At 36.3% G+C, this 26391-nt stretch overlaps 6 protein-coding genes across 11 annotated transcripts in view; 4 read left to right on the forward strand and 2 right to left on the reverse strand.

Moving 5' to 3' along the window:
* LOC133845967 (SCY1-like protein 2) overlaps nt 1–18887 on the forward strand; it is a 32104-nt gene extending 13217 nt beyond the window's left edge. The window contains exons 12-19 of one of the 6 annotated variants that reach the window (XM_062280659.1): nt 3688–3864; nt 3955–4027; nt 4239–4375; nt 4444–4657; nt 8192–8445; nt 9315–9374; nt 12164–12343; nt 16757–18887. In XM_062280659.1, coding sequence (XP_062136643.1) covers nt 3688–3864; nt 3955–4027; nt 4239–4375; nt 4444–4657; nt 8192–8445; nt 9315–9374; nt 12164–12343; nt 16757–16783 — 1122 coding nt within the window. In that variant the 3' untranslated portion in view covers nt 16784–18887. Of the gene's footprint in view, nt 1–3687; nt 3865–3954; nt 4028–4238; nt 4376–4443; nt 4658–8191; nt 8446–9314; nt 9375–11385; nt 11404–12163; nt 13142–16756 lie in introns of those variants that run through there. The other 5 variants (XM_062280660.1, XM_062280655.1, XM_062280656.1 and 2 more) reach the window with 5 other exon arrangements.
* Nucleotides 18888–19589: 702 nt separating this feature from the next.
* Nucleotides 19590–20543, reverse strand: LOC133845973 (uncharacterized). The gene is made up of 4 exons (XM_062280671.1): nt 20268–20543; nt 20008–20218; nt 19861–19954; nt 19590–19802 (listed from the first exon to the last, which is right to left on the reverse strand). Exons 1-4 carry the CDS (start codon nt 20443–20445, stop codon nt 19653–19655), a joined length of 633 nt encoding a protein of 210 aa, XP_062136655.1. The 5' UTR covers nt 20446–20543; the 3' UTR covers nt 19590–19652.
* Nucleotides 20544–20731: 188 nt separating this feature from the next.
* On the forward strand, nt 20732–23358 carry LOC133845970 (caspase Dronc). Its single transcript, XM_062280664.1, has 2 exons — nt 20732–21618; nt 21672–23358. The coding sequence occupies exons 1-2, from the start codon at nt 21166–21168 to the stop codon at nt 22554–22556; spliced, it is 1338 nt and encodes a 445-aa protein (XP_062136648.1). The 5' UTR covers nt 20732–21165; the 3' UTR covers nt 22557–23358.
* LOC133845972 (uncharacterized) lies at nt 22935–24175 on the reverse strand. The gene has a single exon (XM_062280670.1). It carries the CDS (start codon nt 24088–24090, stop codon nt 23401–23403), a length of 690 nt encoding a protein of 229 aa, XP_062136654.1. The 5' UTR covers nt 24091–24175; the 3' UTR covers nt 22935–23400.
* A 494-nt stretch (nt 24176–24669) lies between these two features.
* Nucleotides 24670–25143, forward strand: LOC133845975 (small integral membrane protein 13). The gene is made up of 2 exons (XM_062280674.1): nt 24670–24892; nt 25001–25143. The coding sequence occupies exons 1-2, from the start codon at nt 24814–24816 to the stop codon at nt 25141–25143; spliced, it is 222 nt and encodes a 73-aa protein (XP_062136658.1). The 5' UTR covers nt 24670–24813.
* A 52-nt stretch (nt 25144–25195) lies between these two features.
* Nucleotides 25196–25950, forward strand: LOC133845974 (N-alpha-acetyltransferase daf-31). Its single transcript, XM_062280673.1, has one exon. It carries the CDS (start codon nt 25196–25198, stop codon nt 25775–25777), a length of 582 nt encoding a protein of 193 aa, XP_062136657.1. The 3' UTR covers nt 25778–25950.
* The last annotated feature ends 441 nt before the right edge of the window (nt 25951–26391 follow it).

The raw sequence follows: 26391 nt of genomic DNA on the forward strand, positions 1-26391 counted from the left end.
AAATTTACTTTATGTGAATTTAATGTGATAAATAGATATTGTTGATGACTTCAGCAAGTGGGCAATTTTCTTTGTCATTGCACAAATAATAAATCGTTGTTTTGAAACAGAGTTTGCTAAAGTTTACTTGTCAAAGAAGTTTGCAAATATTTTTGTTTCTATAAATTTAACGATGTACCATAAATAACATAGATTTTATTGAAGTTTTTAGTCCGTGACTGCGTATTTGAAAAATATATTGTCGTAGTTGTACACACTTAATAAAACACGAATTGCAGATTAGCGTCTGATTTATTCTGCTGCTCGATCAAGACTGACCGCGCAGCTTAATTATGTATAATACGAATGTGAAAAGAGAGAAATGCTAAAGAGAGCCAATATCGAGAGAGAGTTCGGATAGCCGAGAGAGCATCGAGTTAAAGTATATGTATGTATGTGTGTGTAGGCACACGTCCTACTACAACTCGGCCATCCTGCGAACCAGATCTCCTGATCTTGACTTTACAAAGAATAAAAATAAATCTTAACTAATACTTTTACTATTATTTCGTACAGTAAAACATTTTTATACATTTTTACTTATTATTTAATTCTTGCCTGATTAAAACATTGAAAAGTTTCTTCCATGTAAACATGGAAGTAGAAGCTGAGTTTACTAATTTGATAAATCTGTGTTGTTCTTAATTATTTTCTTCTAATAATTCAATAAAAGTTTTTTTTTTCATTTAATCTATCGCCCTTAATAAATTGATCCTCTAATAGTTGTGATTTAGCATAACAATCTCGTAACAGTTGCGGTTTAGCATAAATATTTCCTAACAGTTTGTTTTCATTATTCGTTCTGTTATCGTTAACAGTCTGTGCTCCTAACAGATGTTGCCTAATAATCTATGTTCCTAACAGTTGTCGCCTAACAGTTGATGTCCCTAACAGTTGTTGCCCAACAATCTGTGTTCCTAACAGTTGTGGCATCACTTGTCGTTGTTCTCCGCCGTCATCTTAGAACCCTCTATCGCATCGTATTTCGGAAGACATATGTGTGCAAAAGCTTGTAGCATCTGCTCTGGATCTCCAAATCTCTAAATGCGCGCCTGGTTGCGTAAGTTCAGCTCCGGTATACCTTCGATAATGTGTTCCAAAAGCTCATCGTTGTCCAGTGTAATGGATTGTGATAAGGCGATCTTCTCCTCGAAGTACATTGCAAAACGCTCATTTTGTTGCCACTTTCGTTGCTCAAACTTTCGTCGTAGTTCTGTCTTCAAAGCTACAGTGCCGAATGTTATTATCAGTTGATCACAAAGCTTGTGAAAAGGTTCACGCAAGCGAGTTGAATTTGCATGAAGCCAGTGCTGAGCATTTCCTTTTAATTTCATGGCTAATAGCATACGAAGCGACTCCTCATCAAGCTTACACATGGCTGCAACGCTTTTGAGTTGGCTTACCCAAATGCGCGCACATGATTTCCCTTCGAACTCCAACGTAACTTCCTTTGCGAGTGCGAGCGAGACAGCTGATCCACTTCTTATTTCGTTTAGCTCATTTTTTTTCTTCTCCAGCACTGCCCGTTACGTTTTCAGTGCTGCCCATAGCTTGATATACAGAATCGCTGTTTTTTGTTGTTGTCGCCTAACTTTGCGATTTCTGACGCCGACCGTTGCGCAGCTGTGCACAAACCGAGTACGTGTGTGGCGTCGTTGTTGTATGTGTCGATCCCGTTACTGTTGTTCTTGTTGTTGCTGTCGCCGAAATTCGCGACTACTGGCGCCGACTGCTGTGCAGCTGCGCGCACAAACTGTGTGGCGCCGTTGTTGTTTGTGTCGATCCCGTTGCTGTCGTTGTTGTTGTTGTCTATTTCTGTTGTAGACATCTGATGTGCAGCTGCGTTGTTCTGGGAATTTCGCAATTCCTCTTTGACTAAACGTAATTCTTCTTGCAGCTTTTGAATAGTGTTTAGCAAATCCTGGCGAATACTCTCTCCTAGGTCAGAATTTTCGGGAACATTTTGAGTCTGATCATGACGCTCATTGTTGTCGGACGATCCACTTTCCTGGCCAGACAGAACACTTGCAACGCTTAAAAAATCGTCGCTTCCCGCTGGCACCTCATCAAACATCTCCGGTGAGGCGTCGAGCAATCGCGATATCAACTCTGCCTTACTGCCTGTCGTGGGCAAACCCAGCGCCGTCAGCCACTTCTTCAGTTGTGCCGTAGTGTACTTCTTAAATGTAGGCGTGTTCATTTTTTTTTAGCCGATCCCACTTCTGAAATTGTGGTAGTTGTACACACTTAATAAAACACGAATTGCAGATTAGCGTCTGATTTATTCTGCTGCTCGATCAAGACTGACCGCGCAGCTTAATTATGTATAATACGAATGTGAAAAGAGAGAAATGATAAAGAGAGCCAATATCGAGAGAGAGTTCGGATAGCCGAGAGAGCATCGAGTTAAAGTATATGTATGTATGTGTGTGTAGGCACACGTCCTACTACAATATTAATGTCAACATTTAATTAATTTCTTCAAAACATGATAAGGGTTAGGCTTTTAAGGTAATGGATCACATTGCAGATTTTATGTGACAGCCCTAAGTCATTCTATTAACTTTTGTGCCAGATGGTCAAAACATTAATAATTTGATTTTGTGAACTGACTTGAAATTAACGCAATAGGTATTAGAATATAATTGTCACTATTTATTTCCAATAATTTCCTTGCTTAAATAAAATTGAAATTTATTAAAAAAAAATATTAGGTTTTTACAGTAATAGATAGCTTTGAAGGTGTTTTTCCAAAAATAAAAAAGACATGCTATTAAAAAAAAAAACTCAGCATCTTGAATACAAATTTAATAACACAAATAATTTTTGTTTGCTAACCGTGTTGATAGCTGCCGACATGAGTTCCAGAATGAGTTTTCAATGATTGACTTGATTGAATTAAATTAAAATCTGAAAAATATTGATATTAGCATAAGGTTTTTGGCCTTATCTTTAAAGAAAAACAATAATTCTACCATAATTTTTCACTAATTATTTTCAATAAATAACTTAATCAAAATACTTTTATAAAAAGTTTGAGGTTTTTCTAAGAAAAGATTACTTAAAAGACTTTATTTTAAGGTCGCAAGTTTTGATATAAATTAGATTGTGCCTTAAATATCCAATATTAGTGAATAGATACAGCGACTCAGGGGAATTCTGTTAGAGAACTGACGTTTATTTTGGAAAATGATATAGCAAACAACTTTACTTAGCTCTAAGGGATCTATCCAGTATATAGGAAACCTTTTCTGTTTTTATCTTTATGTGATGCAACTCATGAGCAGTTGACATCCTGAAGTATAATTTCATATAGTTATCAAGTCACAGCGTTAGATACATTTTTGAGTATTTAATATTATTACTTCACAGGGCAGTGTGATTTTATCTTTTTTGTCCTGTGTTTTTATGAGATATACGTGATACCATGTGATTATATATTTGCTTAGTCTTATCTAACTCGGTGCACTGAGGCATATTTATGTTCATGCTTGAAGAATTCATTAATTTGATATTTCTCTTTTCTGACCTCTCAAATTTTAAAATACGTTAATAACTCTTTTTTTTATCATTTTTTCACAATTTATTCCCAATTATTACCCTCTTTACAAATTTTTTAAATAAATGACTTAATCATTGCGTCGACAGAGCGCCGCAGTTGTGGCTGTGGCAAATGTGTTTGACAGCATCGACGAGTTGTCCATACGACGCATGGTCCTGCCAAAGGTCAAGCTGGTGTTTGAGAAGAACATTACGGATCCGAAGATAGTGCAGAATGTGCTGATGTGCATTGAGCGTGTCATGGACCGCATGGAGCGTGCCCAGGTGCGTTTAATTAACACACACATTTATTAGATTCGCCTCGTTATATCCGTTTACTCAACCTTTCCATTCACACAATCACACAATCTGCAGGTTATGGAGGAGGTGCTGCCATTGCTGGCGAATGTGCGAATACCGGATCCAGATATTATCATGCGTACTGTGCGTAAGTAGAACAAATGAAATGCACTCACTACTGTGTAAATGTGTCTGCATAAAACTAATTGAATGTAATAGAAAGCACAGAAGAACAACCAGCAGAGAAAAGCTAATTAAGCTGCTGCCGCACACACACAAAAACGTCGCTTGACTAAAGAGATCTGCTTAACTGTTATTAATTATATGCTCATACAATTCGCATTCCACATCTCGACCAGGCATCTACCACAAACTGTTTGCGGACAAATCCTATGGCTTAACCGTCGAAACGATGGCCACCAATGTCCTCCCGCTCCTCATTCCGCACACCGTCAATCCTGCTCTCAATTTCGAGCAATATTGCTATCTGCTGGAGGTGAGTTCGTTCATGGTTGTTTGCCCCTTTCGAAATGCCAGCTAATTGTCGATTGTGGAATATTGCAGGTGCTGCAACAAATGCTGGAGGCCATCGATCGGCAGCAGCGCAACAAATTGAAGCTGGACAATCTGTCGATGGCATCGCCGGAGCGACATCGCACGCTGCGCCATCAATTCTCGACGGACAACATGAATGCCCCGCCATTCAATATACCCAATTTGCGTATCGATCAGCGCAAGACATCCAGTGCCGAGGATATGGCGCGCAAGAACTCGGGCGGTGAGTATTGTGCTTCCTTTTTGGTAGAAGGGTATTATAAATTGATGCCTGCAAGAATTATGTGTGACAGACAGAACGTTGCATATCCGACCGATTCTTGACAATCTAGATTTTGCATATTTTGAATGCAATTTTATATTGATATACCAAATTCAGCCCTCGGTATTTTGGTATATTTTTATATCCGCTACCCATAAAAGGGTGCCAAAACTTTGTGCCTAGATGAATTGTATGTAACAGGCAGATCGTAGCATATACGATCCCATAAAGTATATACATATAGTTTTATACCAATATACCAAATATAGCCTTTGGTATATTTTTATAACCGCTGTCCATCCCTATGAAACATTAGATCTTAGAGACTATAATAGATTGTTATTATACACATATGTATGTATATTTTTGGACTGCATTTGTCATTGCCGCACTCAGATCAAATACGTTCTTGAGTTTGGCATGCACACTTCCACACCGCAAATTGGGATATAGTAGCGATATACCAAGCAATGCCTTCGGTATAGTTTAGTATTTCATGGTATATTGTAGTATTTATCGGTAGTATTTAGTATTTCATGGTATATTGTAGTATTTATCGGTACATTGATTAGGTTTAAAATCATCGAATAATGGAGCTGGAGTATTGATATACCAAACAAAATATACTTTAGTATTTTTTTTAGTATACTGAATAGGTATCGAATCATTAAATAACAAAGCTAGAGTAGCGGTATACCAAAAAAAAAAAAACTTTGGTATATTTTAGTATTTGTTACTATATTTTAGTATTATTTATTAGGTATCGAATCATAGAATAATACAGCTTAGGAAGCGATATGCCAAACGAAACTTTGGTATATTTTAGTATTATGAGGTATATTGATTAGTTATAGTCATCATCGAATAATTAAGCTGAAGAGCATAGACTTTAGTATATTTTAATATTTGTAGATATATTTTAATATTGTTTTTCTGTATATTAATTAGGTATTAAGTCATCGAATTATAAAGTAGTGATATACCAAACAAAGCCTTTTATATGTTATATTCAATTTTTGGTATTGTCAGTATATTTGATGTGGTATATTTTTTTATAATACTACCGCACTGTTTGGTTTTTATTGACAATGGGTAGCGGTTATCTCACAATCTTGTTTGTAGCGGCTTTTCCTCCTGCGGCTGTTGTTCCTCCTCCTCGCTAGCGCTTACTCCTCGCTAGCTCTTCCTCCTCTAAGCTCCACAAAATGAATAATGAGCTTAGCTGCTGCGCCCGCGAGTGGTGCGTAATTGCAGCAAGTCTCCACTTGATTTTCCATTTGATATCCATCGAACGTGACAATTTCAGCGAGCGAACTAATCAGCAGCTAAATAATTTATGAAAACCCCAAAATTGTTGCCACAAGCGGACGCAGCATTTAATTGCGTTATGCTAATTTTTAATACACATTTAAACGACAATTATAATGCAAATTAAAATCAAAGCCAGGCTCGTCACGACTGCCCGATTGCCCTAAGCTACAATTATGCCTCTGCGGTGTGCAGCATTTAATGAGCTTTCAATCTTCAAACGATGATTTATTGCGATGTCCTTAATAGCTTGTAGTCTATATTATACATACATATATATAAGTACGTTCTTATTGCAGTTTTAATGCCACGCAAACGCAAGTCAAAGGTCGCTTGGGCCATGTTGTTGCCTCATTTGGCACGCCTTCTCTCATGTTTTCCATCGCAATGTCAACTAGCCAAATGTGTGTGCATATGTGGCAAGTCTCTCTCTCTCTCTCTTCGCCTCTCTTTATCTATGTGGTAAATTAACAGAGCCAACTGCATATTGCAAATTGAAATGTTGTTGCCACGCTTCGCAGTCACAGTCAACTAAAAGGTCAAAGCAGGAGGGAGAGAATTGCAGGAAGCCATGGCGGCATTACTGTGGTTTTTGTGGCTTTCAGTAAACAAACACAAGCCTAGCTATATGTCTGCCTCTCTCCCTCACTCTCTCTCCCTCTTTCTCTATACATGTGTGCCTCCCTTTGTCTGAGGCTTGTGTGTGTTTATAGACTGTAGTTCAACAGCTATCATAACACATTCAATATTTGCATTCCTCTGCATACGACTTACAATATTGCGTATACGTCATGTGAGACAGCTTTCGCAAGCATTGCTCTACATTAAGACCATTTCCGTGCACTTCAAGATATTTCTGAGCGTTTATTTAAAGCCTAAATCAATAAATAAAGTTGAATTTAGAGATATACACTAAAGTCAGTTGAAGCACCCAAAAATGTATGTTAGTATTAAAGAAAAGAAATAAAGTTTAAAACTTGTGAAGGATTTTATTTGAAAAAAAGGAAAACATAATAGTAATTAGAAATATATAGAATTATAGCCAAGTTGTAGAACAAAATATTTCCCAATGCTTAATTTAACATATTAATTAATTGTAGAATTTATAATAGTTGAATGGATATATAGAATAAAGAGCGAAACTTTTCTTTGATCAAAGGAAAATTAAGTAGTAAATTTGTAATGGAGAACACAAAGTTACTAAAAAATATAAAGAAATAAAGTTTAGGAAAATATAGAGATTAGAAACTCAAGTTATATGTAGAATAAAATATTATTTAGTGCTTAATTTAATATTGAAATTGATAAAATTGAAAATATATTGATATATGCAAGAAACAAACAGTTTAATAAACGATGTAATGCATACATTTGAAAAAAAGTAGAACACAATATTAAAAGGAGATATAATTACAATTTATTAAAATACAAATACTACAAAATCAAGTTAAAGATAAAAAGCATCAGTTTCTGCTACAGTTTTTTGTTGAAAAAGCAAGTCGCAAAAAAATGACTTTAAGCTTAAAGAAAAGCTTGGCAAATGCGTAGGATTTATTAACGTATGCGCAATATAATATTATATATTTTTTTGCGCATTTGATTGATACATCAATCGTGTAATGAATCGAATTGCAATTGTATTTAATTAAATTTCATACGAAATGGTTATAAAGTAAAGGTTAAACCCCCAGCTCGAATATCGATGCAATGCATTGCGTTGGAGTTCAGTGTGCATATGTCCAAGTTAATAACTTTCGACGCAAATTGCCACAAAATGCATCTGTTGCTGCATATCGCAGCTGTGCAAGGCTTCAGGTAGAGGCACAAAATGGGAAGAAGGGGAGCAGGAGAGGAGGGGAGTCAAAGAGTCATATGCAGCAGCCGCAGTTGCAACCGCAGATTGTGCGAAATACGTGCGTGTCCTTGACAGTGACAGCAGGCAAGCAACAAGCAACACACAAGGCAGGCAACGTGCGGCATGAGGTTAAGGTTGCAAGGTTGCAAGGTTGCAAGGATGGCAAAATGAGCTGTTTTTGGGGTTTTAGGTTTCGCAACGTTGCACATTATTAGACCTAATTAGCTGGCCACAGAGACCATGTTTCGTGTCAATTGTAATTGTAATTGTATTTTCTATGTGAAGGTGTGTGTTTGTGTTTTTAAATTGATGTGCATTTTGTGTGAATTTAGGTTCGGGCATGCTGGGTGGCTGGTGGTTTGGCTGCTCGCCATCATCGCCGGATAGCAATTTCCTGCGCGTCGGCAATGTGTTTCCCAATCGACGGCTCTCGGACAACACGCTGATGACACCAAAGATACGCATCGCACCCTCGTGCGCCTCCTCGCCGGGCGGCACGCCGGGCAGCGGTCTCCCCACCCGTCGACACTCGAGCATTGGACCCCAAGAGCGACGCGGCTCCACCATCAATTTGTCACCGCCAACTGTAAGTTGTTTTGTGCCTGTTTGCGTTTCGCTTTCGCGTTTGCTTTTTCTTTTTCGTTCTTTTGTCAGTTTTTTACATTCTCTTCATTTGCTTCAATATTTCATTTGTGTTTGCTTTTGGTTTATTATTTATGTATTTGGCCAACGCCATTCTGTTTGTGGTTGCTTCATTAACCATTCAGTTGAGTTTTTTCTGTGCCCCTTATCCCTTTTTTCCGGTTGACTCTTCGTAGTCACAAAGACTTTTTAATTTATATATTTCATAATTTTTTTTTGTGACAAAAGAATTCAATTGCATTTGGTTCGCAGTTCTCAGTTCTCAGTTATTTATTACATTTTTTCACATGTGTAATAGAGTTTTACTTTCAACAAATTGCATTTAACCATAGCGCCTAGTGAGTAGCATTTAGCGTATCAACAGTTAACAACAAATACAGCTACAGCTACAGCTACTCCTACTTAATATACAATATAATATATATAACCAAAACAAAGCTGCTAAAACATTGCGTACAACATGAACAATAAACATGCAGTTCAATGTTTAATTATTGTTTCGATTTAAAGCTATCTTTTTACTTTATATTTATGATCAGCTCATTTCCCGCAAATGATCAAAACAATAAAAAAGAATACGAAATGAAACGAAAATTATCAAAACGCTCTAACACAACACTCTTTTATCTTATCTTCACTTTCCCGCCCGTCCATTCGCTCGTCTCAACACAAAATAAAACAAATAATAAAATTTGATATATAAACAAAAACAATATGTTATCGCCATCGCCTTCGTCGTCGTCTTCGTTGTGTCTCTACAAAAATTTGCATTCGCTTTTTAACAAATACCACACATTAATCACAAAACTTTAGTACGGCGCTCGCGGTAGCTCTGGATCGAGTCTATCGGTGCCCTCCACCTCAGCCTATGTTGTAAGTGTAAAAAACAAAAAAAAATAAAAATATATAAATCAAAAAAAGCGAATTTGCAATTTAGAAATTGATTTTGAACAACAACAACAAGAACACGCTGTGTGCTTAGGTCAAAAAATAAATAAATATATTCAGCATCCATCTCATGAGCAGAGAGAGCAACGATATTGAACTTGTCTTGTGGTGTTTGTTATAACTGTTGTTATCTTATCATTGATGTTGTTGTTCATTTTTGTCGTTGTCGTTGTCGTTGCAGCAGACAACTTTTGCACAACGCCAACTCAAATTCGAAACTCAAAAACTAAACTAACATCCACCCACGCACACAATGTGAAACTATCAAACACACACACAGACGCACACACACACAGTTGCACACCGACATACACCCACGTGTATACTAGAGAGAAACATGCGTGTTCTGCTGCTACCAAAAAGTATTTAGTCAGCTCTGAAATGTATGCTACGGTTTTTGCGTGTGGCCTCCAAATATGGCGGCGGCCGGAAGTCATGCTCGCCCGCTCGCTCGCTCTCTCTCTCTCTCGTTGGAACTTGTTATCTCTATCTTTATGCTCTCTCTCTCTTACTGTCTTACTCTATCCCTTTCTCTCTCTGTCTCACAGTATCTATGTGTATCTCGCTGTTTGAGAATGTGCAACCGCAACTTGCAACTCGGTTTTGAATATGAATTTGAATTTAAAGTTGAACTTTACTTGTTGCCTAACTAAATATTGAGTCTTACTTGTACTTGTACTTGAATTCTGTGCTGCCTGCATTGGAAACTTGCCACAAAGTATGTTCTTTTTTTTTTTTCGTTCCATATTCTTTTTACTGTATGAAACTTTAACTCATTTGCAACTGTCTTTATTTTACATTTTTGTACAGTATTCAAGAAGCTGTTCCCAAGGTATTGCCCCAGGCCCATTTACCCATCTCTCTCTCTCTGAAAAAGAAAACTGGCAGCTTATGCTAATGCCGTGTACATTGAAACCGTTGAATTCTATTGTTCGATTGATGTAAATTCTCACAACCAAAAAAAAAAAAGAACTAAAATTACGTCTGTTATTTCGATTTTACTTTGTTTTTGTATGTGTTGTTGTGTATATTCTAAGAAGTAATGCCTGTTGCGACTTGTGTCTGACACATTTTCATTTTGCCAAGAAGCTGTAAGTAAAGGTCAATAAATAAATTTGAATGCGTATTTCCATTTGCTGAAGATTGTGCCCCAGAACAATAACAAACAAAAAACAACATCGCTGGCTTTAATTCTATCAATGTGTAATTTAAAACCGAAATTAATTACCAATTGCTGTAAAAAAAAACTTATCGAATTTCTTCTGTATTTTAATGGTGTTGCTGACTGCAGTTTATACAACGAATAAAATCGAATGCATTTGTTTCTTTAATAACTATTAAATGGAATTTTGTTAAAATATAATCAATTATTTCAATGGGTTGTCGGTGTCAAATTTGCGAAGGCTGCTCGATTCAAGAAGAGACATAAATGTGCATATTGATATACTATGAAAACACTTACACTAAAGAAAATAAATATCAAAAACTGTTTCATTAAATGTCCCGATCGTACTCAGTTGTTGTTATGATTTCGTGTTTGTTTCTGTACTTTTAGTCCTGTTGCGTTGTCATTCTGACCAATAAAATACTTGTAAGACAATCTATACACACATACTCGTATACACACATCGACACAGCGACTAAGTTAAACACATAAACGTTGAGTGTATTTTCTAATGTGATGTGCTTCTTTTATTCTTGTTACTGACAAACTCTCTCTCTTTCGATAAGCGCGCATCTCACGCTGTGGATTCCTCCCCATACTCGTACAACAACTACAAATCTCACACTAAACACATCAACATTTCTATGCATATATGCTGTATTTATCATCATGTGTGTGTTTTTTTCGTTTTTCCATTTCATGTACCAAAATAAACAAACAAATATACTTCAAAAAAAAAAATACACCGAATAAATTAATACAAATTTGCAGCTTGCACGGAGCATGATCGTGAGTACACGTTTCATTATTTCGAATTTTTCAATTGAATTTTATTTGACTTTTCGCTCTGCCCTCTGCTATCAACTATTCACATATTCACACATACACACACACACTCGCAGTCACGCACACTCACACACGCATTCGTTCAGACAGTCAAGTGTATGTGATGATGTTAAATTTTTATGTTAATGTAATTTGTATTCATTTCGAGCCCGAGAAATTCTGTTCGTTGCGCGTTGCAATTGGTTTTCATGCGAGTACTCGATTAAATCATATCCTATATACCTGTATACTATTCACTTGTTATTCATATATTTATCTTTATACTCGTTTACTTGTATATTTGTATTACAATGTTTGTGCTTCGACAAAAAAGAGCATTTACTTAAATAAACAAGTTTGATTGGGTTTCGATTTAAGCTCGATTTTCTTTCGATTTTTGTTTGTTGGTTTGTCAGTTCGTTCGTTTGTTCGTTTGTTTGTTTGTTGGTTTGTCAGTTGGTCAGTTTGTTGCATAATCACATATCCTGTACTATAATATATATATCAGCTATTCGGAATCAGTCATTCAACAAAGAAAATAAAGCTCCAGCTGCTTCCTAGGCACACTCAACACGTGAACACATTTTGTACATAGTACTCGTATGTATTTTGAAGCACAAAAAACTACTACTACTAAACTACTCTTAATTACTATTAATCTGATTGCACAGCTCGCAGATAACTTAAGCGCCCATGGTGACAAGCCTTGACTAATCTTCCAAAGAAATCTCCTCTATTATACTCCCAAAAACAGGGTGGCTCCATGCCCAACACATCGAGCAGCGTCCCATTTCTACTGTCGTCGAGCATGCAGTCGATAAGGTCGCGAAGGACATCGACGGTGCTGTCATCGGGTCCGCTCGGCTCCGGTTCGGGAATATTGCAACAGTTGGGATCCGGCATGGTAAGACAATTAACTTCCGTATCCGGCACGGTTAGTCCGGTGCCGCTATTGCGGGTCAATGGTACGCGCAACAACAACAACGTCCGAAAGTGTCCGTCACTCAATATCACATTCAGTCAATAATATAATCTGAACGAAATCGGCGAGGCGCAAGCTCCAGCTGATTACGGCCATGAAAATTACAATTACACCGGTTACAACTACAACTACAACAATGTGCGCTACAAGGCGCTGCAACGCAACATGAATCTCAATCTCAATGCGCCAAAATTTTAGAAATCCGAAAGGAACAATTCGAAAATTGGTTGTAAAACTTAAATGCGAAAAAGCCAAACTAATGAGCAAAACAATGAGAGAACAAAATTACAATGAATTGAAAATGAAATTGAATTTGAATGAAAGAAAGTTGTATGCAAAAGGGGCAGAGGGTAAAATGATGCAAATAATAATACTATCTATATATATGTTATATATACGATATATACAATACATGTACTTATAACCTAAACTATAATTTAGACATACGTACGTACTACAAATTAACAAAACTAACCAAAACACATTCGAGAAATGTGCAATACAAATATTGTTTTACAATTTTCTTAATTAATTATAATACGCATTCGTAAATGTGCAATAAATGTAAATGTCGCATTGGATACATATCTGATAAATCTTAATGAAAGTTATTTATTATACTATATATACATAGATACTTAGATTTATCGAACCTATAATACTTACTCTTATGATTGTTATATTATGTACTTGGTAGAATATTGATTGTTATTAAATATTATAATTCGCATCCATTTTGTCATTGTCATTGTCATTGTCATTGTCATTGTCATTGTCATTGTCATTGTCATTGTCATTGTCATTGTCATTGTCATTGTCATTGTCATTGTCATTGTCATTGTCATTGTCATTGTCATTGTCATTGTCATTGTCATTGTCATTGTCATTGTCATTGTCATTGTCATTGTCATTGTCATTGTCATTGTCATTGTCATTGTCATTGTCATTGTCATTGTCATTGTCATTGTCATTGTCATTGTCATTGTCATTGTCATTGTCATTGTCATTGTCATTGTCATTGTCATTGTCATTGTCATTGTCATTGTCATTGTCATTGTCATTGTCATTGTCATTGTCATTGTCATTGTCATTGTCATTGTCATTGTCATTGTCATTGTCATTGTCATTGTCATTGTCATTGTCATTGTCATTGTCATTGTCATTGTCATTGTCATTGTCATTGTCATTGTCATTGTCATTGTCATTGTCATTGTCATTGTCATTGTCATTGTCATTGTCATTGTCATTGTCATTGTCATTGTCATTGTCATTGTCATTGTCATTGTCATTGTCATTGTCATTGTCATTGTCATTGTCATTGTCATTATTCGTTGCATCTCATTATCATTTTCATTACCGTTTTCATTATTCGCCACATTACCAATAGTATTATTATTGTACCTACTTATGAGTTGTTGCTGCGTAAAATCCATTTGTGTTTTACCACTCGTAACCGTAAAATTAATATGCAAATTGCAAAAAACAATGCCAAACTCGTTAAAAATGCAAAAATTGCAACAGCAAAAAAAAAGATAAAATACACACACACACACACCTTCACTCAAATACACACGTAATCACACATTGAAATTTGAATAAACATTATTCTGGAGAAGTGAATGAAAATGAATGTCAATTCGTTCGGGGCCCTCTCATTAAAATTGTGCGCGTGTATTGTTGATTTCAATTAGGCATTACAATTGAGAGTCCCCCCACCCTCTCCCTTTCAGCACACTCACACAAACGTAGAGAGAGAGATACACACACACAGGCATATGCTGTGTGTGGATTATAATGAATATATATTTAAATCGAAAATCCCCGCGTTCCTTATCCTAGTTAATGTAGTCCATGCAAACGTGATGTTAGTTTTATTTAAACTCCTTATCATTGTCGCATCAAAATGAATTGATATTATCAGTTAAGCAGTATGTAAGCCGAAATCGACAATTAATTAATTAATTAATTAGTTATGTAGTTAAGCACATGCAGTAGACTCTTTTATTTTGATTGTTGATTGATTTAATAAATACACTTTAGCCGTAATTTACTAAGCTGACCGTTGTGACAATCGATGCATTTTTGTTCCCAGCAAACGATAATATGTAAGATGTGGATTGGTACATAATCAACATGTAAATATGTATAATAATTTCAATTTGAATTATCATAACAAAATTGTTGCGTTAAGTTTCAGCTTTCAATTGTGTTTGCATGAATTTCGCTTGCTTTCAACTACACGCTATGTATTTTATTCCCTATTCGAAATGAATTTATTATCTACAAACTTATTTCAATTTACTTTGAGAAGAGTTTTAAATACATATCGAAATTTTATATATATGAAAACAATCAGTTTTGTCAGTGATCGTATTTGGAATAGAGAAAGTGATATGCTTTGAGAAATGTTAAGATATTATTATAGGGCTGTACCAAGTGCTCAAGCGGAGTACTGTGATAACTGTGAACAAATTACAATTAAAATTATGAGAGATTTTTGATTCGATTCCAAATTGCGATTGCTTGATAAACCGACACATTAAATGCATGCTCACAGATTCTTTTGTATATATTCGATTATATCTCTCTCAGTTGTCATGTCATGCATCTTTTGTGATTGTCCATGAATACAAAAAGAAAAAGAAAAAAACAAGAGATACTTCAGAACACACATAAATGTAATTTGTCTGTATTGAGAACTTACTTGACTTGCCATTTTACTTTCTGCCCATCTGATTGCACAAGAATATAAATATATGATAAATATATATATCTGGAAATACAACTACTGCAGCGATAATAAATGAGATATAAAAAACACAATTTCGAAGCGCCGAAGAACGGGAAATATCGAAATGAGATCATAAACTATTCATGTACATAATCATATGTAGTACACGGAACTCTCTATATACTCGTATTTTGAATGACTGACACTGAAGGCGTAATGCCTTAATGCTAAGGCGCTACTAAACTATAACTAACTAAAAAAAAAGAAATACTTAAACTAAACCTAAAACCCTAACTAAACTTATATAAACTGACTACCGATGTTGATATGCATTTGTATTTCTACTCAACTCAATTTACAATTAAGTCATTGCGAATTTATTGTACGTCGTAATTGCTTTTTATGTATCGTACTCGTATTAACTATTTACATATACTCGTATACTTAATGTTAGTTCTACGTATTTAATGATAATAATGCGGATAATGAAGTTGCTTTTGGCTGCCTTTGTGCTTGATTTTTCATTTCTATTCTTCCTTTATTTTTCGAGTTCTTTTATTTTTTGCGTGTTGTGAAGCCCCTTAAACATTTGAATAGTCCTCCACTCGTATGGCCCCCGCTCTCTCCCTACCATTAAGTGTGTGTGTTTGCTTAGCTATTTCATTTGTTATTCTTTTCCATTTCCATTTCTATTTCTATTCCTATTGATATTTCCATTTATTTTGCCGTACTTACACATCTACCATTGTTATTGTAAGTTATACATATATTTAAACTTCGAAATGTGCCTTAAGAGTTCAAAAAAGATACATATATAGTATATAAAGATGCGTTGATTATACATTGAAACGAGAAGAGTAAAGTATCTACTTTTACCTATACATACACATACATATGTATATTTATGAATAAATTATAAGATTGCTGTAAGTCAAGGATTACAAAGATACATACACAACACCACCCAAAACTTACAATCACTCCCCCCTTAAAACAGTTGTACCTTAGTAGTAGTTTTGTAGACACGCTACACACACACGCACACGCACACTCACACAAGTCCCTCCCATAATAATAACCGTAAATAACTTAATTATCGATGTGTAGTTTCCGCCAGCAGATCCCGTATCCAAGGAACCTCGAGATTTGTAGTCGTACAATAAAATGTGTGCATGACTTTGTACCTAGTAAAACATAAAAAAAAACCAAACCCATTAATTTCCTCCAAAAAATATGCAAACCAAGTAACAAGTATGTAAACATCCCGAATATCGTTGGTTGTTGTCCTTTTATTATGCTATATTAGTACTATAATCATGTGTATATCCCTCAGTTTCCTCTCTAATTATATTCGTAAATCTGGCTCCTTCGTTGTGATCCATATTAATTGTATATGTTTTATATTCGTAAAATAACCGTAATCGGTGTGAGAGCATACTTAAGTACAATATTATTCTCGACAGTAATAGTAAAAATCAAAATACAAATATATTCCTCCCCCGTAAACGTAGTTAAAATTTAACATTCTCTATAGATTATTATTGAAGATCGTAAGAAATATCCAAAATTGATGGCCTAATTATTTTGCAACAACTCTATTACAGTATCAACTATTCTCCGGACGTAATTAAAAGAACAATTTCTATATAAAAGAAAGCAAGAATGAATGAATGAAAGAAAGCACATAACAAAAATATATATTTTTAAATGCAATTTCGGTCCATTAATGAAACACCAGTAATCAACTTATATTAGCGCTATATGTATACAGATAATTATATATACACACGGAACAACAAAAACATTGTAAACTCACAGACAAAAACATATACGATATTTCAATGAACTCTGAATGTTATTAGGCAACAAATTTGATGTCATCTGAGCAACAATTAATCGCAGCAAAAACATACATATTAAAACTATTTAAATGTAATTAGAAAAACAAAACAAAAAGAAAAGAAAAGAAGAAAATTGTGTCAAACACAGACCACGAACGACAACAGCATAAACTCACTTATGCCATTAGACGGATCACCTCAATCATTCAGATGCAAAATGCAATCAGTTATACAACACGTATTTAAATATAGTACACATAGAATAAAATTATATAATCCTAATGATGACAGTAATATTTTTCGAATTATTTAAACAGCGAAGCACACACATACATGCATACTACATACATATCTACTCGTAGCTTACATCATAGAACACCGGAATACCGTTGCAATGCACCTTCCATGAGTCCAGTTCGGTTAAATAAAGGGCGATCCTAAAAGTATGCAACACTTTTTGCGCAAATTTATCGCCTTGACTAGCAAATATGCAATCATCCTAAAAGTAGGCTCCTAAAATTTAATTCTTGTGTGTTGCAACTTGCAAAACATTTGGAAGCAAGCATTAAGAATTCGATATTTATATACCTTACATGCATACATACATACATATATACGAATGAAATCATGTACCTAGAGCGTACCTAGAACAGAGCATAATACAAATAATTTGGCCCAATGAAGCAATCAAATATAAATATAATAATATATCATATACTATTCAAATATTCTTGTTATCGGAATCATAGTAAACACAATATTTTTGATGTCATAATAGAACACATAGCTAACTACTCGTATATACAACAACAACTATGCCCCAATTAAAGTCTCACAACAAATACAAAATGGTTTAGAAAACTACTACTAAGGTGAATACACACACAGTTATAAACGATTCACAATCTCCGAGTCCTTAAATGGCCAAAAACAACTTCCAACTGGAATGAGAGTTCGTCGAGTCTAAAGTCAATTTGCATAGTTTGAATAATACTTATGAGAAAGAAAATGAATATATTTGATATATTGAGAAATATCATGATTAATCTGAAGCAAATCGTTAAATACTTATGTATGTGGAAAACCCAAAACTCTTAAAAAGATTACAAAAAAAAAAGAAAAACAGAAGAATATACTATTGACAGCAATTTAAACAATTATTATTGTTGTAGTAGTTTTAGCTTAGTCAACTCTAATTATGAATTTATATAAAAATATATATGTATACACAAAAGAGAACTTCTCCTATACCTCCTAACTGAAACCTAAGATACAGTTACATACTCGTATGATCTGTGCTCTGTGTAATATCCAGCAGAACAATACGAACGGGACAATCAAAATTCTACTGACGCTCTTACTTTATGTATTGAGTTTTATAATCTAATGACGAATTTACGTTGTTGTTGTTGTCATTGTTATTTTCACGTCATGTCTGTTAATTATGTTTTTCCTAATGAATAAGATTAATCCAGCAAACAATCAAACTGCATCATGTCTGAGTTCCAGCTTTGAATTGAGTTCGATATTAGTATTTAAATGGTATGGTTTGTGTTTTGTTGTATTTGGGGTCAATGATGAGGCATATCGCTATTATTTATAATTATTATATATCTAGAGTTTAAACATATAAATATTAGATTAAATTAATTTTAATTAATGTTTATGTAAAACACATGAAAACATAACAAAAAGGGGAAAACCAAAAGCTCAAACTGGACTGAACATTTAAGAAGAATTAAATAATGATTATTAATTATTATGATTATTACTATTATAAACAAGCAAAACGATAATATTAAATGGGTATTTATATATGTATGTAAATCTGATTGTATGTATGTATGATCATTCCCAAATTTTTGTATGTGTGACACCTTAAAAAAACCAAAAATATTATACAAGTATATTAACAAAAGGCGTATCAAATCAACTCTGTCTCTTGTGATCTATTGTGATGCTATGAGAGTCCAAGCAGCACGCAAAACTCTTTTAATGCCTGTTAAAGTTTTAAACATAATTCTATACTCTATATTCTAATACTGTACTCTACTCTTAACTCTAGTCTATGCTATATGCAATACAATTTGGCGGAACCTGCTTGGGTAACGAGAAATCTTGAAAACAATCATGCACAATAAAATGATAAAAAAGAAACAAAGAAAATAATATGAGAAAGCCAAATTAAATTAAAATAATTCATAGATATATACATAGATACTAAACTATATATACTTATATACTCTTTCATATACACTAACTACTTCAAGTAACAAAAGAATTGTGTGCCCCGCCCTTTGTTTTTAGATTTTGAATGTGCTAACAAAATGTTTATACCACACTTAAAGTATGAAGTACAATACTTAACTTACGATTATGATTATGTATGTAATTATATCTAAACAAATACGTACAACGGACAAGACATTCAAGATGCAGCAGGCAGTCTCATTACCATCTAAGTAGCACTCAGATTGAGCAACTTTCAACAGTTTACAGTTTAAGGATACTGACAATGTACGCGTACAATTTAACTCGATAAACAAAACCAATTGAATTTAAATGTTTAATAAATATGTGTGGAAATGAAGTCAAGTTTTAATTCATTTATTAATTAGAAGATATTTATACTTGGGTTCTTAACTATTTTATTTTACTACTATGGCTCTTTGGCATTCAAAAACAATGGATCTAAACTACATCGATGTGGTTCCGCCTCATAGTTATAATCCTGGCGAGTGGACAATTGTTGTCCAATATCTCGTGCCAAAGAGTCCGACTCCTCGGTATTAGCCTCGGCAATAAGCAACTACAAAGCGGCAGTTAACAAGAGTCTTTATACACAAATTGGAAATGTTCAAACTCACCTCAATTTCGCGTGCAATAAACTTTTCGGTTGCCTCGCTCAACTTCTTTTGGGGCTGTCCGGTTAAAGCATTCTCCAGAAATGTATAAGCCTCACTTCAATGTGTAGAAATCTTAGTTCAGTTTCTTGGAGTATTCAATTTACTTGCCTCATATCGATGCCTTCCAGTTGTTCCGGCTCCGGTTGCGGCTCATTACGCCGTATGACATTCAGGACTGCGGCGGATTCGTATTCACAGATATTTGACAATTCCGATTTGTTCAACAACTCCAGCCAATGATTGATGTTGTTGAGACTCACTGAGTTACAGTATTGATTCACATCCTTCTCGGCATTCGCGTAGCTCTGGCAAAAGAAATCTGCTTTATATTAATCAAAAATCCTTATTTTGAAAGTTGTCTCACATACCAATTATTTTTTGGGTATTACCACGACGTGCACGTGCCACCGTCTCCAGGTTGGCGTGAGTGCAGCCATTTTGCTGGAGAAACTCGAGCACTGTTTTCTTTGTATAAGTTGATATATCGGATTTCTTTTTTGCAGCATCAGCAGCTTTGCCGCTTTTAATGTTTATTTCTTCAGCCATTCTCGCTTGTTGATTGTTGACGAACAGCTGTTTGGCGGCAGTGCACTGCAGAGCTGCCAATTTGTTGCAAAGTGGCTACCGCAGCCCTGGTTTGAATTTCACCACAACTGATTGCCAATTTAAATATAAAATATGAATATATCTATAATACTTATAAAATGCAAATTTATATTAGATATTAATATGTATACATACATATACATATGTTTGCTCGAATGCTTTGTTTGCACTGAATTAAGGCTGTTCTTTGTTGCGCAGTGTACTAGACAACAGACACAACAAGCTGCTGTCAGTGTTAGAAGACGAACGAGAGTGAACGGACGCGCTATCGCACTGTTGAAACTCGCTCCACTGCCAGCGAACTGATTAGAGAAATCCTTTTGTTTCAAAAGAAATGTTATCAAGAAGCAAATTATTAGTTTAGTTACCCAATTAGTGCAATCATTTAATTTGCTTTTGAAAAAATAAGGATAAACACCAAAAAGAGTGTCGCTTTAAAGTGCTGCCAACGAATCCAAAACAAAGGAAAGCGAGCGAGAACAGTTAAAGTGACTCACACACTCCCCATTGCCATTTAGCATTATTTCCAATACCAATTGCCATTGTCACTGCCTGTTGCGCTATATCCGCATTGCGTTCCACAAACAACAACAACAACAATAACAACGAATACAAAAACGAAACGAGCTTTCTATATAATATATATCCTCGTCTTTATATATGGCTATGGAGGTGGAGCCAGAACGAGAACTTGGCATGCAGCAAAAGCATCGCAAACACATCGAATCGAACATCCCGCAGCTGATCAATTGCACAGACTACAAGGCGTTGATGAATGAAACTGTCGCCTGTGGCCTCCTCAGTTTAACCATGCGTGACAACATCGAGCTGCTCAATGGCGAGGCATACAACATGTCCGCTGTGGATTTGCAGCACGAACAGCATCGCAAGTACTTCGAGAAGATCACGAAACGTGGTCCACATGCCTACGAAGCGCTGAAGCAAGTCTTTAAGCGGCTGAGACTCATGGATGCGTTGCGCATACTCGAGTCGGTGGATGACTCCAATGGTGATGACTTCATCTCGCTAAGTAATAACAACCAGCAGCGTAACTCGCACTTAAGTCAGATCGTTAACAACAATAACAACGCGGACATTGTGGACAATCGACTGGTAAGTAGCTGTGGCTTCTACCTTGATGAATTACTAAAACCAATCCTTTGCAGAAACCCACGGATCCCAGTTTGATCTTGCAGCCGTATACGCAACCGTTGACGGGTCAAACTCGCGTCGTGATCAAATCGGATCGAATTTACACAGATAAGCTGCCCGTCTACAAAATGCAATCGCAACACAATCGCGGTGTCCTGCTCATTGTGAACATCATTGATTTCCTGAATGTCAAAAGAAAGCGGAAAGGTGCCGAGGGCGATGGCACGTCATTGATACATGTGTTCCGTGAGTTTGGCTTCACCGTCTTCAATTATGACAACCTCAATCAGAAGGAGTTCTTCAGCACACTGCAGAAACTCACCGAATCCGAGTATGTGCAACGTACCGAGTGCTTTGTCCTTGTGCTCATGACCCACGGCATGCGATTGAATGAAAAGGATCGCGTAGAGTTCAAGGATGGATCCATCTGTAAAGTGTCCAAGATCATCGACCATTTCCAGGCGGACAAGTGCCCACACCTACACGACAAACCCAAGGTGCTAATATTTCCCTTTTGTCGCGGAGAACAACCCGATGCGGGTCGCCATGTGCAGCTGATACCGCAGCCACAAATAGATACTGACAGCATCAGCAGCACAAACATCAATGTTCCCACTCTCAACAATCTGCTCGTTGCCTACGCTAGCATCCCGGGTTATGAGACGCATCGGGATGAAAAAACCGGCAGTTGGTATATACAGAAGTTGTGTGATATTTTTGCTGAAAAGGCGCACAACACTTGCTTGGAGGATATGCTGAAGTTGATCCAAGATACGGTGGGCAACATGCGGACCAGAGAAGGCAATCTGCAGACGGCGCAATACGAGAACAACGGCTTCAGCAAGAAGCTGTACTTCAATCCCGGTTTCTACCTCGGAAAAAACGACACTGCCAACTGAGATTATGTTGAGCACAATCCTCACATTCCTCAACTCTCTACAGTCTGATTTGATGCATTTGCTTTTAAACTCGTTCTTGTTCGCGTTCGCTCGACGTTCTATATCTATATCTTCTAGCCTCCTTTTATACACATGTTTGTATTATTATAAAAGCTACTTAAAAGAGTAGAAGGGAAATACTTCAAGTGCAAGGAAAGCATTTGCATTTATATATATCGATCAGAGATTATAAGAACTGAACTTGATTTATAATTCAAGAATTCTTTAGTATTAGAGAAAAGCTTTTTGCTGCTCTGAATATTAAAGTTATTCAAGAATAGAATCAGAGTCATATCGTATTATTGCATTGCTTTGATCGCACTTCATTTTTCCCTTAGCTTTCTTCTTTGATCTACATATTTCTATTTTTATTTTCTATATACATATATATGTGATTGTTCTATTGCTCAAATCCCAAGCGTGGGAAGAAAAACATTTGCAATATCTTAAAGTAAATATTTTCTCCCCGCCTCTTTTGTTTAAACAGCAATATCTCAGAGATTATTAATGCAAATTTTGTGTGCTCTAAGCAAATTAAATTTGCTTTTACAATACAAATATTTAGCTACCCTTAATTCAATAATTGAATTCTAATTCAACTCTTGATCTTCGTATATATTTTCCATTTCTGTATTTTATATTGTATATGTGATTGTTCAAGTCCCGCGTCTGCCAATGTGAAATACTCACGTATTATGATTATACATATATATTTTATACATACAAACTATGCTTTGTACAATAAACTTTTTTAAAATATGAACTACGATTAGTGACTTAAATTAGCTGATAACTAAGCTGTTGTTTACTCATCATCTTCATCAATCTCTTCTAGATGCGATAATTGCAATTTGCCCGCTGCGCGATTTTGACTGCTGCTCTGTGGTTTCTTGGACTTTTTGCTCGTCTTCTGTCCAATCACATACTCGGGCATCAGCACCTTGGAGCCGCGCAGTTGTGGCTTGTCCATCTCCACATCTTCCACTTCAGTGTCTCTCAACTGTTTGAGATTGCGATTCAACTTGCTCTTCTTCTTGAACTCAATTTTGTGACCCTTTCCCGCCTCGTTGTCTCCGTCATCCTCCTCCACCGCCTCACGATCACGCTGTGCATCCATTTCCCGCAGAAAGGATAAAGCTGCTGCCGAGTTCGTTTGATCCGAGATGTCCACATCAGAGAGCGAGTATTTCTTCCACTTGTGCGGATTCACCTGGTAGTCGGGTGTCTTGCGCGGCTTCAAGCAACGTGCCAGCGGCATCTCGGGCTTCTTGAAAATGCTCTCCTTGCCGACGAGGCGACGCAGATTCTCATCATCATCGCCGCCGTCGTTGCCCTGTTCAATGCTGCGTCCCTGGCGATAGTGCATCACCTGTTTACTGCCTTTTATAGTGTATGGCTTGGCTCGACTCTGGTCGAGAGCTGTGCCCTTCAGTTCCTTACTTGCATCATCTAGGCAGGCAAAAAGTGCATCACGCTTTGCACTAAATTCTTGCATTTTATTGTTTATGTTTTGCAGTTTGTTCAATTTACGATGTTAGTGCTGCCAACTTGATTCACAAAACCCACCTTACAGCTGTTTGCTGTGTGCACTGAAATTTCGGGCGTTTACAACACTTAACAGTGCCGGTGTGTAGTCGAGTGACCAAAAGTGTGCGTGCTCAGCGAAAAAAACCTAAATTTAACACAATTCAGGTGCATATATTACAAATTTAAGAACTTATCGTAAAATTAGTGTCTGATTGAGTAAATACATCTGCGTAAATTGAGTGTAAAGAATTATGCATGCTAAAAAGGAAAACTAACCCATCACTAAAGTTCCCATGTGCCAGGCGGCAACTGCAGCTTGCAACAGCCATAAACAATCATTCATCTATTAGAGTGCAATGGTTTTAAACGTACTTTTGCAGCAATAACATTATTATTATAATACTTCTACACAGTATGCGTTAGTTTGTACATTATTAATGTTTTATTTGTCGCTGAGCTGTTTATCAGGTACATAGCAACCCTGTCTTTGCGCAGTGTTGCACAGTTCAAAACTGACAGCTGTTTTGTATTTGTCTGTTCAGTGTTTAACAACACAGCTGCTTGTCAGCTGTTTTGTATTTGGAAGCAAGTCATAAAAAATAGCAACGTGAACAAACGCTGTCAACTATTCGTTCAATGCGTGCAAATTCTTTTAATATTGTATAAACTGTGATTAACTGTGATAACGAGAATGTCCTTGCAAACAGCCCTGACATTTATATTCACTATAATCACTTCCGTTAGCATTGTAGCTGCGATTATTTTGTTGGGTAAGCACAGCAGGTGCAACAGACTCATGGGACACGACTCCTCAAATGAAATAACAAAGAAATAATAATCATGTTATCAAAATTATTATGTTTGTCTCCTGTTCACAGGCTGGTTTCTCATTTGGAAGGCATTTCTGTCGAAATTTCGTCTGGTTCGTGAGCTGCTGGGTCAAGAGGAGCCGGAGGATCAACCATTACACGTTGGCGAACAAAATCAAAACGTTCGAGCACGCAAAGCACGACGCGACTAAACTACCAGCTACAACTATCATATATCTACTATAATATACTATACTATACACGATGAACATACGCTGCGCCAAACCCGAGGACCTTATGACAATGCAGCACTGCAATCTGCTGTGTTTGCCTGAGAACTATCAAATGAAATACTACTTTTATCACGGCTTGACTTGGCCCCAATTGAGCTATGTGGCCGAGGACGATAAGGGTGGCATTGTCGGTTATGTGCTGGCCAAAATGGAGGAACCCGAGCCCGGTGAGGAGAGCAAACATGGACACATTACATCGCTGGCGGTCAAGCGTTCCTATCGTCGTCTCGGTCTCGCCCAGAAACTGATGAATCAGGCCTCCCAAGCCATGGTCGAGTGCTTCAATGCCCAGTACGTCTCGTTGCACGTACGCAAAAGCAATCGCGCTGCCCTCAATCTTTACACCAACTCGCTGAAGTTCAAGATCATCGAGGTGGAGCCCAAGTACTATGCGGATGGTGAAGATGCTTATGCCATGCGTCGCGATCTGCGGGAGTTTGCTGACGATGACAACAAGGGGCAGAACAAGGATGGCGAGGAGGGCGAGAAGCACACACACAGAGGCACCTCTGGCACTCACAATCACAGTGGTCATGATGGTCATTGCTGCTGAACAGCAGCTTTGGAAACACAAAACAAAACTAAATACTTACAAAAGGGCAATGGAAGTAATACAAAAATGGAATGCATGCTGCATTGTAGTCTTGCATTTTTATGCGTTAGGTTTTGTATTTATGTAACACATAAAACATAAAATAATAATTAAACGATAATGACAAAAAACAACATTAATGTTGCACAGCTGAGAGTCGATAATTGCACTTAAATGATTTATACATATATAGAAGTCAAAATTTAATAGTGAATAAGTTCATTTAACTGATTAATTATTTAACATGTAATCAGTTTTCATTTAACTGCAACTTTTTCATATACGTAAATCTAGTTGCAATTATCGACATTAAGCTGCGCATACATACATTCTATTTATGTCCTTTGATGAATTTATTTTAAGGGGGTTCCCCTGTAATATTCGTTTCGACTGCGCAGCCACGTGGAACTGTTATTAATTTTCCCGCCAAAACATTTTCACAGAGCTTAATTAAGCTTGCAAACTTGAGCTGGGTTTATTTACATGCTGCAAATTTAGCAGAGTTGCCAACCAAAAACTGTTCCCAGCATAGTTTTCCAGTGCCATAAAGCAGGCAAAAGCTGCGCTTTCTTTGC

The sequence above is a fragment of the Drosophila sulfurigaster genome, chromosome 3 (assembly GCF_023558435.1).
Source record: "Drosophila sulfurigaster albostrigata strain 15112-1811.04 chromosome 3, ASM2355843v2, whole genome shotgun sequence".
NCBI classification, from domain to species: Eukaryota; Metazoa; Arthropoda; class Insecta; order Diptera; family Drosophilidae; genus Drosophila; species Drosophila sulfurigaster.